This window comes from Galeopterus variegatus, unplaced genomic scaffold (assembly GCF_000696425.1).
Source record: "Galeopterus variegatus unplaced genomic scaffold, G_variegatus-3.0.2 Scaffold575, whole genome shotgun sequence".
In the NCBI taxonomy this organism is placed as follows: Eukaryota; Metazoa; Chordata; class Mammalia; order Dermoptera; family Cynocephalidae; genus Galeopterus; species Galeopterus variegatus.
This window is the reverse complement of record NW_007726686.1, coordinates 192427-210704: the sequence shown is the minus strand read 5'-3', so window position 1 is coordinate 210704 and position 18278 is coordinate 192427. Positions and strand designations below refer to the sequence as shown.

The following is an 18278-nucleotide window of genomic DNA, read 5'->3' as shown; positions in this document are numbered from 1 at the left end:
TGCGCCCGCACCTCGCTCAGCCAGTAAGCGGCCGGTCTGTATGTGGGATCCAAACCCTCGGCGGGAGCGCCGCCGCACTCCCAAGTGGCGCACTGTAGCAGTGTGCCACCGGGCCGGCCCCAAGATTAACTTTTAATTTAACATTTAACTTAATGTGTCCAGACTGTATCCTCTGATTGTAGACCAACCCAAATAAAGTGAACTTCCTACTCTGGGCACATAGCAGTGGTTTAACTTACCCCAAGTTCTATATCTTCTGAATGGAGCTTGGCTTGGATTGCTGCAAATCCACCTAATTCTCCAAACTGAGAAAAAAAAATGGCACAAGTTAATTTTAAAATGCTAAACATTAATAATTTAAGCAAGTAACTAATGCCCACATCCTACTTTATCACTGTGCTCTATAACACTGGTCTCAAGAGAATCGTCATGAAGATAATTCTAATGCTCCTGTGGTATGCTGCAGGAGATGTACTAAGTGCAAAAGCTGATGTTCATCTGTACATACGTTGTATATACAAAAAAAGAAACTATAAAACCTATCTTCTTAGGAAAAAATTCTGATTATTCTCTGTAGCTGTCATTTGCTCAAAATACCAAACTGTGGGAAATCTCATTAGAAAATGGAAAACATATTACATGACCATGTTAATAAAAGTTGTGTACCTTATTTACCAAATCCACAACCCATCCATGAGGCTCCTATGAGAAAAGAAAATTGAAATTGAGATGACAATATAAAACTTCCCCATTAACCCTTACATTTCTTTTATCTTAAATGAAAAGTAAGAGAAAAAAATATAAAAATTCGAAAAATATTTTAAAAGGTTTTTTCCAAATGTTTCCTAATGTGAGTCTTTGACTTCACTGTATACAATTTTGGGAGTCTATGCCACAATGTGGAGCATTTTATGTATTTTTGGATAACTGAGATCAGTTGGTTAAGCTCGCCAAGCTACAGGATAGTTTGAGTTAAATTCTCTAAGGAAGTTATATTTTAGAAATTAAGAATTAATTAGCAACCCAAACAGCAGTAAATCAGGAATCAAAAGATTAAAGTTTTAGTCCCAGCTGTATCATTACCTAATGCCCTTAATCAAGCCTTTTCTTTTCTCCTTCTCTTTCTTTCTTTCCTTTTCCGAACATTCACTGTTCTAGAGACCGGATATAGAACAGTGACTAAGAAGAGATGTGGTACCTGCTTTCACGAAGCTCGTATTCTAGGAGGGCAATTAAAACGAAGTAAATCACCACATACATAAGATAATTCCAATTGTGCTAAGTCCCACAAAAGGAAAAACAAAAGGCACTCAACAGAAAGATAGGAGGAGCCTTCTTTACTCAGGGTATGGTCATGAAAGAGCTCTCTGGAGAAGCAATCTTTATGGTGGAACCTAAAGAACGATATAGATTTAGCCATTTAAAGAACAGTCCAGGCAGAGAGGATGAAATGGCAAAGGTCCTGTTTGGGGAAGGCAGAAAAGAGCCTACTCTGTTTGAAAAACTGAGAGAAAACTCTCCCAGTTGAGACGTGGTAAGCCAGGGGAGAATGCCATAAACGAGGCTGTAGAGAGAGGTGAGGCCAGATCATGCAGAAACTTGTAGACTGTGATTAGAATAAAAGCAACAGAAACGTCTTAAGCAAGAGAGGATATCATGCTTTGTGTTTTGAGAAGAGCACTCTTTGGGTTCTGTGGAGAATGGAAAAGGACGGTGGGATGACGGTGAGAAGTAGACATCACCAGTTAGAAGACTAGGCAGTGATTCAATAGGTCACAGTTGCATTTGGAGTAGGATGGTAGAAGAAGAGAGAGAGAGAAGTCAAATGGAGATATACTGAGATCATATCAAAGGGCCTATTTTTGGTTTGGGTATGAGAAATAAGAAATAGGTATGAATTGTGGCTCACTCCTGTGTTTTGGGCTTGAGCATCAAGGTAGATGGTGATGCAATTATTGAGAAGGAGAAGAATACAGGCTGGGGAGGCAAGATGAAGTTCCATTTTAGGTGTACTAAGTTTGAAAATAGTGGGGCAACCAAGAGGTGATAGGTGACTCTTCTTCAAGTCTGTTGTGCTCAGAGAAGAAGTTCGGGCCACACACACAAATGAGAGGACCATCAGCATAAAGGTGACATTTAAATCCATGAGAATGGAAGATATTTCTCAAAGTACCGTGAATAAAGAGAGGAAGGCCCTAGATCAAAGCTGGCGAAGGAGTCAACAAAGGAAATGTGGCTTGGGGGGTAGAAGAGCAAGAGACTGAAGTGTTCTGAAAGGCAAGTAGAAAACATCTTTGAGGAGGGAGCAACTGGGACCAGTGCTGTTGGTGGGGGCAAGGGACATCTCCTTCCAAACTGGAGACCTGGGGGTGTTGGTGCCTTAACAAGACTGATTTCAGTGGATGGCAGAAAAAGAAGGCAGAATGGAATGCTCTGAAGAGTTCATGGGGACTTTCAGCCGAGTTATCCTAAACAGCTCTCCAACTGAAAATAACAAACACCACTAAACATTAAAAAAATCTTCTAAGGGCCGGCCCGGTGGCACACTGCTGCAGTGCGCCGCTTGTGAGCGCGGTGGCGCTCCCGCTGAGGGTTCGGATCCCACATACAGACCGGTTCCCGCTCACTGGCTGAGCGAGGTGCGGGTGCGACACGGAGGGTTGCGATCCCGTTGCCGGTCCGGGTCCGGTACGGGCGCAACACTGAGGGTTGCAATCCGTTGCCGGACACGAAAAAAGACAAAAAGGAAAAAAAAAAAAAAATCTTCTAAAACAAATAGCCAACTTGGCAACAAAGAGTTCCGAAGTTTAGAACAAAGAGAAAGCAGGAATCCTGAGGTAAGTGGACTGTGAAGCCAGCTTTCACTCTACAGCATCTGGGCATCCCTGATGACCTGGAGCTTCTATTTTCAGGAGAAACACGACACAAAGCCAGGATGGTGGCAGGGAAACTCAGAAGATTGTCACATAAAGCTGGAACCTAATGAAGATGAACTGAAATAAATTTACCTGCAGAAAGAGAAAACAAGGAAGCCTGCCTACTCTGACTTTGGTTCTGGATAGAGGAGAGAAAAAAATTATCTAAGAATTTGTAACCACAGAATTGCCCTCATATGGCTTTGCTGCTCAAGTTCACACTAACTTTATGATATGAAAAAACTTAAGCAGAGAATTTATTCTAAAGCCATCCCAGACTATAGTGCTTCCAGCCACCTGGAAGAAGTAAAAGCAAAAAAGTAAATCCTTTTCAGAGGAAAGAACATTCAACTTAGGCCTCACAAAATACCCCTAAATTCTCAGAAACATGAGTTCACAAAAAAACAAACACACAAATAAGTATAAATATATTTCTGTACAAACACATGCATATACACAAAATAAGTGAGTAAAAGCCAGCAGAATCAGATCTGTACATATCAGACACAATATAAATTAAGCATTAAACAAAATGAGAATTGAAAGTATGAGTCAAGAACATGAGACAATTTTAAAAAGACTAAAGTAAAAAAAAAAAAGAATTTTTTAAAATGAAAAATACAGTAACCAAAATGAAAAAGTTAAATAGATTAATAAACAGGTTAAACAGATTAGATACAAATAGAAAAAATATTAGAACTGGACCACAGATCTGGAAAAAAATTATCACAAATACAGCACAAGGAGACAAAAAGACGGAAAATAAGAAAGGGGTTATAGGACATGGAGGACACAATGAGCTGGTCTAACGTGTATCCAATCAAAGTTCCAGAAGAGAGACTAATGCGGAAGAGGCATGCTGTAGACTGGATGTCCCCCTAACCACACCAAAGCTTAGATCCCACTGTAACTATTGAGGGTTGGAAATCCTATTATGGTAATTGAGAGGTGGGGCCTTGAAGAGGTGATTAGGTTGTAGGTCCACGCCATAGTGAATGGATTAATGGTGGTCAGCGGCATGGTTCTGAGGGCTTTAAAATGAGAGTGCATAAGGAACTATCTCTCTCTGCTCTGCCATTTTCTGCCATGTGAGACCCCTGGGTCACTGTTGCCATCACCAGATGTCTTCCCTGACTTTGGACTTCCCAGCCTCAGAAAGTAGAAGCAATAAATTTCATTTTCTTAAAAATTACCCAGTTCTATGTATTTTGTTATAAGCAACAGAAACAGAGTAGTACAAGGCAATATTTAAAAAGATAATGGTGATAAATTTCTAGAATAGATACAAGTTATTAGTCCTTAAATTCAGAAGCCCAATGAATCTGAAGCAAAATAAATAAAAAGAATACCTAAGTTAATCACATAAGAGTCAAACTGATAAACATCAAAGAGAGAGAAGAGATCTCAAAATACAGCCATGGTAAAAAACAGACTTTTTACAAAGGAACAAGTCAGACCAACAGCCAATTTCTCAACAGCAATAATCAAACCCAAAAGTCACTGAAATGACATCTTTAACATTCTTACAGAAAATAGGTATCAATCTAGAATTTAAAACTCAGTGAATACATTCTTCAAGGAATGGGAAATAAAGTTAAACTCAGACCATCAAAAACAAAGACAATCACCAACGGACCCTTACTGAAGGACACATTATAGGATGCACTATACTTTATGGGATCAAAAAGATAGGAGAGGACTAAGATAATGCATAATAAAGATAAAAAGATAATAAATCAGGAGAGGAGTGATCATGTGAAACATTCTAAGGTCTTATGTATTGCTCAGAGGAGAATAAAGATACTGATGGAAAAAAAAAGATACTGATGAAATTTAGGTTCTGTTTAGTTAATAAGTTAACATTTTATGGTAACGACTAAAAGAATAACTGGGAGAGAAAGACATGGAATTTTTCATGAGGTATGGGTGCGAAGGAGACCAGAGAATCATGCTGAATCTGGAGAGGGATGTGATATTAAAGGCAGAATATTTAAAGATGGGAAATGCCAGAGCATGTTGCATACAACGGGAATAATTCAAAAGAGAAAAGATTGAGGATACCAAAGACAGAACAATCTAAGGAGTAAAATGCTTGAGAAGGCAAGAGGAGTGGGGATCTAGAGCCTCTGTAGGAGAGAGAATCCTTTTGTGGTAAAAACACTGAAACTTTCTCAGTCTTAGCTGTTGCATATATAAATTGAACGGACAAGAATGAACGTCTGCTGAGTATTTACTATAGTGAACCACTATGTTCAGTGTTTTTTATATACATTTGTTATTTAATCCTCACTATAAACCCGAAGAGAAGATTTTAATATTTTGGGAGGCAGTACTATATATGGTTAAAGAATGCAGATTCTGAGGCTGGAGCATGGGTTATTCTTATAACTAATTTTGTTAATTTGGGCAATTACTTAACGTCTATCTATCTATCTATCTCAGTTTTTCATCTATGAAATAGGAATGAAAATAGTACCTAACTGTAGAGTTGTTGTAGGGATTAAATTTTAAAGTACATAATCACTGCCCTTTCTGTTCAGCTCTTACCTCCTCTCTGGAGTGTGCCTGGTCTACCAAGTGGCAATAACCACCCCCTCCCTGTACTCTATGCATAATACATGTTATTATAATTGTGCCTATTATTATACTGTAATTTTTTGTTTTCATATTTCTTCCACTATACTATAAGCTAGGAACCACGTCTTACTACTCTTTGTATTAAAGACAAGGACTATTTATTTATACACATATCTCTAAGACCTAGAATAATGCCAGACACATAGTAAATGTTCAGTAAATGACTGCTGAGCTAAACCTCTGCTAAAACAACAAACAAGATTTCTATTGAGTAGATCTGACTTCTTTCAACTGCTTCTCAAATACCAGTGTTTGAACTAAAGGACTGTTTAGATTATGCACTCCTTGTATAACGTAATTGGCATATTGTAGACCTTGGAATATAAAATAAAGATAAAAGCTGGCAGGTTAGTTCAGTTGGTCAGAGCATGGTGCTGACAACACCAAAGTCCAAGGTTTGATCCTTATACTGGCCAGCAAAAAAAAAAAACCCAAAAACCAGATACTGAAGATACTGGTTCTGGGCCTGAAAAGCAAGTTTTAATGCTTACTGAGTTTAAAAGAAAATTATGTATGAGACTACTAGATTTTCTTTTCTAGATATAATTAGTCATTCCAAATCATTTCAAATGTTCCAGTCTCTCAAATGTCTCTAAGAAATTGGGACAATTAAAATGGAGTTCTGATAATCCAATAGACAGGGTACTGAAGTCATTATTTCTCATTTCATATCTATAAAATTCTTCATGATATTATTAGTTAACAGCTATGAAAAAAATATGCAATATCTTTAAAAAAAATTAAGTGATTTTATGAGCCATATGGAATATTTGTTATTTTTCAAAGATTGTTTTAATCCTTCCATGTAAATTGTCATTTTAACAGCACAGAAATCTTCTTTTTCAATATATTTCTCTATAAATAGATAAAATAAAATTATGCTTACCTTTTGGAAAGCAGATGCAGGTGAAATAGCAAACATATTTCCCTCTCCAAACACTTCTGCCCAATTCCTTTGAGACACTTTCATTCTGTTTTTAAAATGGTATTCATTATCAGGATTGAAAGCCTAGATTCAAAGAGAACAAAGAAACATTTTTATCTATTTCTATAGCAACACATATTAGCATTAGAAAAGAAGATAAAAATATAGCCTTGGACTCCTTCATCAGTGGAATCTTTCAAAAATACCAACAAAACATATGCCTTAGCTAGGGCAGAGGACTAATGTGGTGCTTTCCTGTCCTGTTCAATGTTCACTGTGAGCGAAGAGGAGGTAATGGGATGGGAGGGCTGACTCAGGCAAGGTGATGCCCACGCGCCAGATGTGCTAGGGCTGCCACAGGGAGAGCAGGGCAATAGGGGCAGTGAAGACAGAAGTCAGGAGGGAAAAACATGAGTGCCCTTTCCTCATACAGCTGTTATCTGTTGGGGAAAAAAGCCAAAAACCAAACTACATGAATACATTATGAGAAAGCACTTAAGATGTGAATAATCAGAGAGAGCTAAGACAAAGCTATTTAATCACTCTATGAGTTGAAAAATCCATTCAAATTAGAAAGGTACTTCTTTCCAACTGAAATCACGAGGTGGTTGCAGTGCTTTTAAAATAAAAAGCAAGGACCCTAAAGCTAAGCTAACATCTTTAACGATAAAATCATTATCACCCATTATTAATTAAAAGTCAGAGAATAGCAAGTATTTTAAACAAAATGAGAACACAAAGTATTTCATTTTAGAAATACTATACCATTGTAAGCACGCCCAGGAGACCAATGGGAATTGGATCTTGTTTAATTCTCTCTGCGACCAGCTCTATTAATAGCATCAACATATTGTAGATTCCTTCATGAATTTCAGTACCCCACTTGTGAACAGCACTTGATGTCAGGAGCTACAAAAACATAAAGAACAGTTTAGAGTCTAACTTGAAAAAAGAAAATAAATCTACATTTAATCAGGTCAATCTCAAATAATCAAGAGATGCTGACCAAAATACACTTAAAAAAAAAAAAATGTAGATAACTGACTTTAGAAGACCCATGGCCATAGTCCATTTACTTGTTCATTTACTTCAAAGTCAACACCAAATTTTGTTTTAAATTTTAATTCCTTTGCATTAAAGTACTTTGCTTAAAAGAAAATTTTTATTTGCTCCTCTATTTTTCATTATTACTAGGGTAGGTGGTCAAGTTGTGTAGAACAGTAAAAACCTGACATAATTCCTGATACTACTATTTTCTAGCTGTGTGGGCTTGGACAAATTTAACTAAATTCTCTCACAAAGATGTTACTAGGATCAAAATATATAACAAACATCAAAGCATTTTATAAATGGTAAGGCATTATTAATATATCCTGACCATTGGCTGTCAAGATTTCTGGAATCTAAGAAATGGATGCTATATTTCCTGAATTCTAACATACATATTCTTTTCACAATTTCTAACATCCCAGAAATAGGACTGCATTTCCCACCTGTTGACCACATGACAGCAGGGCTCTGAATGAGAAAAATTTTTTTAGCAATGTCTTCTAAACTATTTACTTTGCTTATATTTTCCTTTTTGGTATGTACAAAAGTAATATAATATTTTAAATGTTTAAGCAAATCTAAAATAGCTCTAAGTAATAAGACATTGTAACTGCTTACTTTGCAGCTATTTTTCTTAAACATAAACATCAAATATAAAACAATGGTGCATCTTATAATCAGATGGCTTCTCAGATTCATTAGAAAGGAGAGAAACTGGGTCCCCTCCCCGTATCCTCAGTCTTCTAGTCCTTGGAGAAGTCTAATTCAGGAACAACTGCCAAAACAGGGAATGAGAAATCAAAGGATTTCACTTAAATTGGTATGGTGGTTTCATGTTTTTGTAAGATTCCCCTTCAAAGGGAAAATACTACACAATAAAAATTTTATCTTGGCCACACTGAGAAACGCTTAAAAAGAATAGCCTGAGAGGGCCCAAACTTCAATAGCCACAGAGAAAAATCTTGGTTCCGGATTTTCTAAATACCAATTAGCTGTACTATTTGCTCAAACAAGCAAAAATCATAGGACTGATTTTATATAAACCAGTGAGTTACTATTTTTGCAAGAATTTTTTTGCCTGACTATATATATTCCTCTTATACTTAAAAATTAAATAATAAAGCAAAATGAAGCAGAGATTAGCATTTAAGAAGCTTCATGTGATTACAAAATAAAAATATATGTGAATTAAGCATCACTCCCTCTGGTGCCATCTCATTTGTTCATTTTTTTCATGTTAAAGATGCAGTTATGTTTACCTTCTAGAAGAGATAAGAAAAGACAGGCAACACCTTGTGGGGAAGGTGTACGCAAGGTTTAAACATAACCATGCACTATGGCCCAAATTAGATTATCCTCCCTGCTTGACTATCTTAATAAAAAATCCAGGCTGCCTGGAGGTGCAAGGTGATGACCATAGAAATGACGACAAAGCTCCTTTTGTGCACTTTATTCATTCAGCCACTTATTATTCACACCCTTACTTCTAAAATGCTTTTAAGTATTGTAAGTAAATACTTGAGCTTGTAAGAAAAAGCCTGGGGAAGACAAGAGAGAGATGGTTATCCTATCAGGAGACACAGCTAAGAGAAGCAGTACCAATTCCATCAAAAGCTACTGAGTTTCCTGGCAGCCAAGCCTAAGGGCACACAGAATTCTGTAGCTCTCCTCATTTAATAAAAGGAAGCATGCCTAATTGATGGGGAAGAGAACCTTTTTAATAGCTCTAAACAGTAAAAGAATTTAACACTTTCACATTAATAAAATTGAATAACATTATACAGGGTATCTTTTTGCTCATAGTTTTACAGAAAAACAACCTTTTGACCTTTTATTATACTATTACTAACAGCTGAGAGCATAATATAAAACAGTTCTCTGAAGCACCTCTGTACACCTCTCTGAAGCATCTTTAAATATGCAACTTGCTGTTGAACTGACTTTATACAGGGCTTTCTGGATCTGGAAATCCTCAACCTAAAGATCCTTTCCTTAGACTAATAAGCCCTTTTACATGTCCCTGAATAAATTTACATTTTCCTTCTCTGCAAATTTATACATATAATATGTCTCAGCATGTTATATTAAAAAATTTTGCTATTGGGCCGGCCCGGTGGCGCACTGGAGAGTGCGCCGCTTGGGAGTGAGGCAGCGCTCCCGCCAAGGGTTCGGATCTCATGTGGAGACCGGTTCCCGCTCACTGGCTGAGCGCGGTGCGGGCGCAACACCGAGGGTTGCGATCCCATTGCCGGTCCCCGGTATGGGCGTGACACCGAGGGTTGTGATCCCGTTACCGGTCAGTAAAAAAGACAAAAAGGAAAAAAAAAATTTTTTTTGCTATTTAAAAAAGCTACTATGATTCTTTTTTTTTTTTTTTTTAATATTCTGTTGCCCAGTAACAGGGGTCTAAAATACTTAGGTGTTCATCAGCACCACACTCTGAAACAACTGAGCTAACTGGCCAGTTGTTACCAGAATTCTTAAAAGTTCAAAATTACTTAAACTACAAATTGGTAGATGAATTCATCTAAAATGAACATAAGTCTTGGGCTGGCCCGGTGGTGCACTGCTACGGTGCGCCGCTTGGGAGCGCGGTGGTGCTCCCGCCGAGGGTTCGGATCCCACATACAGACCGGTTCCCGCTCACTGGCTGAGTGAGGTGCAGACGCAACGCCGAGGGTTGCGATCCCGTTGCCGGTCCCGGTCCGGTACGGGCGCGACACTGAGGGTTGCGATCCGTTGCCGGACACGAAAAAAGGAAAAAAATAAAAATAAAAAAAATAAAATAAAATGAACATAAGTCTTAATTACATATAATCTCTATCCTAATGACAATTTTAAAAGATTTCTCCTTTTTTTCAAACATGAAGCTACTTTTGTTTCTAAGATTAATTTTGTTATTTTCTAAGTCTGAGATCAAGGGAGATTCTATCAAAATGCAGCTGGGAATAATCATTTGCAATAGACAGTTTGTTTTACTGGATTTTAAGATAAATACAAACTTTACACCCATTTGTATTTCTAGTGGTTTACGTGCATGTGGGACAAAAATAGATGTCAAAATCCCGAAGTACACGACAGCAGGAGACTCACTTATGCATTCGACAAAATTACTGAGGTCTTTCTATGAACTAGGCACTTGGTTATAGCTGGGGAAAACAGCAGTTGTCTATGACAGACATAGTCCCTGCTCTTTTGAGAATTCAGGATTCATGTCCTGAAAAGGGAATCATGCTGAGTCAGACGGCTCTTAGAAACAAGATTCCTGTGATCTCCTATTCTGACTGTTAAGAAAAATTGCTTTCTGAGAGATGTGACCAGAACAGGAGCAAGCATGTCATTCTGGCTCTGAAAGAGAGGCTGCCACTCACATGCCATTTTGCCAATAGGAATACCTAACCTAGTCAAACTTTCAGTAATTTAAGATAGCTACTTCTGTCTCAGTAAAATAGTATGTGAAAAGTGGCTCACACTTTGACAAATAAATTCTAAGCACCACAATCCTTAGTTTACTAAAATGTGCAATTCCCTAGTATAATTAAGTCTTAACCTATTCTTCAGCAATTAAATAGTAGGAAGTAAAAGTAACAATCAACCAAAGACATGTGCAAACAATTAAATAAAAAAGAAGTAAATTTTTTATAAGTCCCCAATTCAGAGCTACTTTTTTCATATTAGAGAAGTCCTTATTTGATCAAGATTCATAAATTGGTCTTACACATAAAAAACTAAAACTATAATAAAAAGCTAGTCTACCTTCACTCCCACCAAAAAATCAGATTAACACATTTTTCTTACCTTTTTAAATGCTTCTGGCATACACCTATCCATAAATCTTTTACAATTCTCATCAGATTCGGAAAGACCTTAGTAAAATAAATAAAAGGATAAACCTTGTTTAGATTATAGGTAGTTTGTAAAAATCATATATATCATGCCAAATTCATACATATGGAACTATTTATTATAGAAATCTTGATTCTTAAGGGATTATTAAAAGTAGAATATATACATTCTGATGAAGGAATGGGCTGTGAAACAATCACAGCAGTAGACTAAATAAATACTAATTGGAACTGAAATGGTTGAACTTATGTTTTCATGTCAGAATAACTTCAATGATCTGATTAAATAGCTAACAATACACCACCAGAAGCTACTTACTAGCCATTATTGTCTTCCTAAACAGTTCTATAAAAACAAGTATTTCCAATAAGTGCCAAAATTACTCTTCTTCCCTAAAACAAACTGATGAACTCTGTGTAATAAGATACACAGAATTCTGGCACAGTTCACACAATAAGTGATAAATACTTGCTGAATGAATGAAAATGATTATACTGTAAAATCATCCTTTGGAAGAAATGTATTTGTTTCTTAAACTCAATAATGGATTTTGCTTATGGTTGGGAATACTGCTGAACACACACACGTTTTTCAGATCCACTGCTTAGCACAATACCTAGATCCTAACAGGCACTCAATAATTGCTGCCTTTAAGAAGCTAGTCATAAATGCACTGTAAAAGCCTATTAATATTAAATCTAATCCCAGTCAAAATATTTCCTTTTGATGTGTCTCACATTTAATCATGGTAGTAAACTATGCACACTCTTAATAAGAAAAAAAAAAAAAAGACACCCTGCAAAACAGTGGCCCTATTCATTTTATTTTATAACTGAATTCAATATGAAAATAAATTATTTTCTCTTTTATAGATTTATAGTATACAAGTTTCCTTATATTGACACCCATCCTTCCAACCTAGTGATATTTTATTACTCTATTAGCTTAATATTTGTAAAGCACTTAAGGCAATGCCAGGCACTTAATATGGACAAAATGTTTGTTAAATAAATATTACTTTCTTATCTTAAAAAAAAAAAGCCTCTTTATTGAGCCTTACTTTAAAGTGCTCCAAGCTTCTGTGGAAAACATTAATTTCAATTTCTATAAAGCTTTTCAGTTATATTGTAAATAATCTTACACACTGCTGGAGCTAGAAGAAAGCAGTCGATTTAATTCAAAGTTTTTATTCCACAGGGGATAAACAAAGAGAATAAATGAGCTGTCCAAGATCACACAGACAGGCAATGACAAGAGCTAAGATTAAACTCAGGCCTCCTTTGAAAAAAATTTCCTCATGTGTTCTGAGGTTTGAAAACTCACCAAGTCTTGCTAGGTAAGTAGAAGCCAAGAGGCATTTGCCTAGTGATTCTTCTCGCTTGTAAGGGATGGACCAATGATCAGTCAAAACACGGCTTTCCAGTTCATATAAATTTGTTGTAGGGAATTCAATTCCTTCCCCTGAGCAGTTTCCATTTTCATCATTCTTCTGACAAAAAGGGATTAAGATAAAAAGCAAATAAGCTAATTAGTGACTGCTAAAAACTTAGAATTTAGCACAAAGTAGACGCTTAGTCAATGGTAGCTATTAATACCAATAGTGTGAACTCCACCTTTCTTTCTCATAATCACATCTTTCACCAAGAATATTCCAAATATTCTCAACTTTTATCATTCTGGTTTCCTTCTCTCTCTCTCAGAAAGTAAACTCATCTGCTTCTTCAATAATGAACTCTCAATTTCTCATTAAAAAAATACCAAAACTATCTTCATCTCCAGCCATCCTGTCCTTGCCTCTCTTTTTTCACTAAGGGGATACATATCTTCAAAGAGGTATCTATATTTGCTTCTCCCTCTCCCCACCATTAACTCACTCCGGACACTAGCCCAATCTGGATTCCAAGGACCTACTGCCCTAAAGTGGCCATTGTTAAGGTCACCATTGAACTTTATATCATTAAATCCAATGACCATGTTTCAGTCCTTATCTTACTTCTGCCCACTCCCTCCTCTTGGAATGCTAGATTCTCTCCCCTTACCTCCCAGGACAGCACACTCCCTGTTCTCCTCCCACAGGCCTGCTGTTCCTAGTCTATCTCCTCTCCTGGTAAATGCTCCCCATCCCAGCCATCAAATACTAGAGTTCCTCGAATTTCAGCGGCAGGTCCTCTTCCCTTCTGGTTCCAGTCTATCTCTCTAGATGATCTCATCCATACTCTAAATTTCAATTATCTACTATCTGCCAATGACTCATAAATTTCTATCTCCAGCTTAGATCTCTCCTATGATCTTCAGACCAGCAAATGCACCTGCCTGCATCTTCTCTAAATCAATGTGTCCCCCAAACCAAATTCATGACCCTCTCCCCTCAATCCTGGTCATTACTCATGTTCTCCATCCCAGCACCACATTCATCTAGTAGACACCAGACACCAGGGAATCATTCACAACACTGTGTTCTCCCATCTCTACCCCCAAGACGTGGTGATTAGACCTCCTAAATTTCCCTCCAATTCATCTAGTTCTGTCCGTTTCAATAGCTACTACCTAGCCCAGGCTATCATTGTTTATGCCTAGAGTACTCCACCAGCTTCCTAATTGGTCTCCCTCATCTCCACCCTTACACCACACATTTGGTCTCCATACCGATTTTCATATAGCACAAATCTAATGTCAACCCTAAAACACCTTAATGGTTTCCTTTTGTTATTAAGATAACCCAAAATCATTTTTTAAATGCTCTACAAGGCAATGAATGGTTTATCCCTTCTCTCCAGCTTTCTGCACTCCTGAGGGTTTCTTTGGGATTTGGTTTCTTGATAGACATAATGCTCCCTGTATCAGACTATTTTCCCAAAAGGCCATAGCATATTTCTGGGCCCAAATGCTCTTCTAGAACCTTGCCAAACTCCCATCAAAAGGCGACATTTAGGGCCAGCCCGTGGCTCACCTGGGAGAGTGTGGTGCTGATAACACCAAGGCCATGGGTTCGGATCCTATATAGGGATGGCTGGTTAGCTCACTTGGGGGAGCATGGTGCTGACAACACCAAGTCAAGGGTTAAGATCCCCTTACCAGTTATCTTAAAAAAAAAAAAAAGGCGACATTTATTTCCCCTGGCCCTGAACCAGGGTGGGACCGTGTGTGGTCCTGCCTGGACGAACAGAATGTAGCAGAAGTGACACTGCATGATGTCCAAGCCTAGGTCATTAAAGGCAACACAACTTCCTCCTGGCTCGCTCTCTCTTGGGACACTCACTCCTGGAACCAAGACACCATGTCGTGAGGGAACCCGGGCTAAATGGAGAGTCACATTCGGGTGTTCTGTCCAACAGCCTCACTGAGATCCCACCGGACAGCCAGCCCCTGAAGGCCAGTGAAGGAGCTTTCAGATGAGTCCAGCCTCCAGCCATCAGTCACCTCCAGCCATCAAGTTGCCGCCAGTTTTCCAGCTGAGGCCCTAGACATCATGCAGCAGAGATAAACTGCTGTCTGAATTTCCTCCCCACAGAATCTATGCGCATAACAAAAGGTTGTTTTAGGCCAATATTCCTGAACTCATCTTTCTGCCCTCTTTAAAACCTACTTAATTCCTATACATCTTTAACTCTGTCAGGGAAGTCTTTCTAGGTCAAATTCCTCCAATTCCTATATACTCTGACCATCCTGAACCTCTCCTGAATAGCACGACGTACTCACAGATGTAATTTTACATTTGTGATTTATTTTATGTTTCTCACCAGTAAACCAAGCCCAATGAGGGCATGAATGCTGTCTATTTTTGACCACCTCTATATTTCCAGAACCTGGTGCTTAACACAAAGTCAGTATTTAACGAGTACTGTTAAATGGAAAAGTAATCCATGCTAACAGTTTCAACTATTAGTGGGTAACTGCAAGACTTTCCTTCAGTTCTAACCATGCTAACTTGTAATAAAGCAAACTGAACCCCAAACTGCCTAACATCTACTCCAGTTTTTTGGAAATCTAAATATTTTCACAATTCACTCTATATTCAATAATTATAAAATAAAATAATAAAAGCACTCCATTAAAAATATCATCTTTAACCTCAATAAAGGAAAAGACCATAAATATAAAACAGAAATGATAAATGCACACAGAAAAAAACTACTTTCAATCCCATATCAATGATATCTAAAGGAATCCAACACTTTTTTTTTCAGGTTTGAGACAAAATTGGAATTAAAATAAGACAACCAACAGGAAGGTAATTAGGTACAGAAGACAATGTAAACTGGAAAGGGGGAGGGAAGGTGGGCGTGGTGAACTGAGAAGGTTTAGAATCATAATGTCTGGGAAAAATTCAGTTTTTAAAGTGCAACACTTCAGAAATACATTTAATTCATAAGTACTGTAAATAAGCTAATTTTAATTAAAGGAACCTAAGGGGACCCAAAGAATAAGAAATTTAGGACAGTCTTAAAATTGCACACATTAAATGCTTAAATTTATTAACCTAGGATAAAAGTACAATTAAGGCATATAGAAAAAAAAATTCACTTGGCTGATTCCGAGCAGTTATATGTCATTACTATGAGATATCTATCGTTAATTTTTATAGAGTTAAGAAATCAAATCATATATGAAATATCAAATGTCAAACATTGCCAGCAACTACCGTAAGTAAGGAGATAGGCATGTGAGATTTTCACTCTCACTCCGAAAAAGGAACCAACCCTGTCAACACCTTGATTTCAGACTTCTGGATTACTGAACTGTGAAAGAATAAATTTCTGTTGTTTTAACCTGCTAAATTTCTGGTATTTTGTTACAGCAACCTTAGCAGATTAATGCTTAAATTTATTGACCTAGGGTCAAAGCACATAAAACCACACACACACACACACAATCAGTTGGCTGATTCTGAAGTGAGTATATGTCATTACTATGGAATATCTATCATTAATTCCTACAGGAGTTAATAATCAGATCACATATGAAATCATCAAATATACCTAGCAGCTATTAAAACTAAGAGCAGCTATTAAAAATGATGAGACAAACTACTAATGAGACAAACAACACGTGCTCCTGATACAATGCACTACGAAGGGAACAATTATCATCTGTGTGGTATGTGCCAAAAATGTATAACCTAAATTCAATCATGAGGAATCCCAAAATGAAGAACAGTCTAAAAAATATCTAGCTTCTCTTCTTTAAAAATGTCAAAGTCATGAAAGACCAAGGGAGAATAGACAGATATTACAACCAAATGCAACAAGGGATCCTGGACTGAATCATTTTTTTTTTTAATTAAAAATATTTTAACATTTACTTGTACATACTCGTGTAGTAAAGTGTGTTGTTTCAATCCATGTATATACTGCACAATGAATCACTTAGGCTAGATAGCATAGTTTTGTACCCATTAGCTGGACTAGATCTTAAAACAAGAAGTTTTATTTGTTTTATTTTACTTTTTGGTTTCAAAGGATTTTAATACTGGATCAGTGCTAATTTCCTGGTGTTGATAACTATACTGAAGTTATTTTAAGAGACTATCTTCATTTTTTGGAAATATACACTAAAGTATTTAAGGGTAAAGGGGCATCATGTCTGTAATTTATTCTCATACAGTTCAGGAACAACAACTACAAAACACACACATCTTATATGCACATGCACATAATATATATATACACACACACACACACACACATTTCAGGAACAACAACTACAAAACACACACATCTTATATGCACATGCACATAATATATATATATACACACACACACACACACATAGAGAGAAAATAATAAAGCAAATGTGATAAAATGTTAAAATTTGAAGAACCTAAGTAAGGTTATATAAAAATTCTTTGTACTATTTTTGCAATTTCTCTGTAAATTAAGACATTAATTGTAATCCCCAGGACAACCACTAAGAATTAACTGAAAAAGATAGCAAAGTGGCAGGTGTAAATCCTGTCTTATATTAAATGTAAATGGACTAAACACTCCAATTCAAAGTGAGAGAGGTTGGCAGAATGGATTTTAAAAATATGATCCAACTATATGCTGCCTAGAACAGACACATGTTAGGTTCAAAGATACAAAGAGGTTGAAATAAAAGCGTGTAAAAGATAAATGTAAGAGAGCTGGAATGGTTATATTAGTAACAGACAGAATAGACATTAAGACTAGAAATATATTACTAGAGAGTAAGAGAGACATTTCATGATAAAAAAGGTTAATACAGTGAAAAATAAAATAAAGGATGGAAAAAAATGTACCATAAAAACAGTAGCCAAAGAGATTTGGAGTGGCTATACTAACATCAGAAAAAAAAAAAAAAAAGACATTATGTTAAATGACAAGAAAGGCTATTTTTTAATGATAAAGAGTTAATCCATCAGGTACACATAACAATTATAAACATATGTGCATGTAACAACAGAGACTGAAAATACAGGGAGCAAAAACTGATAGAATTGAAGAGAGAAATACACAATTCAACAATAGTAGTTGAAGATTTCAATACCTCACTTTCAATAATAAAACTAGGTAAAAGATCAACAAAGAAACAGAAGATTCAAATAGTATAAACCTCCTAGACCTAAAACACATTTATAAAATACCCTACCCAATTACAGCAGAACACAGATTCTTTTCAAGTGCACATGGAATATTGTCCAGGATAGTGCATATTTTAGGTTGTAAAACAAGCCTCAACAAATTTGAAAGGACTGAAGTCATTCAAAGTATGATTCAGTTATCTGACTACAATGGAATGTAATTAGAAATCAATAGCAGAAGGAAATTTAAGAAATTAAAAAAACATGGGAAGATAAAACAACACATTCCTAAATCCCCAATGAGCCAAAGAAGAAATCACAAGGGAAATTAGAAAATGCTTTGAGATGAATGAAAATTTAAATA

At 36.6% G+C, this 18278-nt stretch overlaps 1 protein-coding gene across 1 annotated transcript in view; it reads right to left on the bottom strand.

Annotated features, from left to right (window-relative positions):
* The window catches only part of USP24 (ubiquitin specific peptidase 24), a 113799-nt gene extending 100452 nt beyond the window's left edge, over positions 1 to 13347 (bottom strand). The window contains 7 exon segments of the mRNA XM_008570147.1: positions 240 to 305; positions 667 to 702; positions 6439 to 6561; positions 7243 to 7386; positions 11326 to 11393; positions 12697 to 12862; positions 13285 to 13347. Coding sequence (XP_008568369.1) covers positions 240 to 305; positions 667 to 702; positions 6439 to 6561; positions 7243 to 7386; positions 11326 to 11393; positions 12697 to 12862; positions 13285 to 13347 — 666 coding nt within the window.
* Positions 13348 to 18278: the final 4931 nt, after the last annotated feature.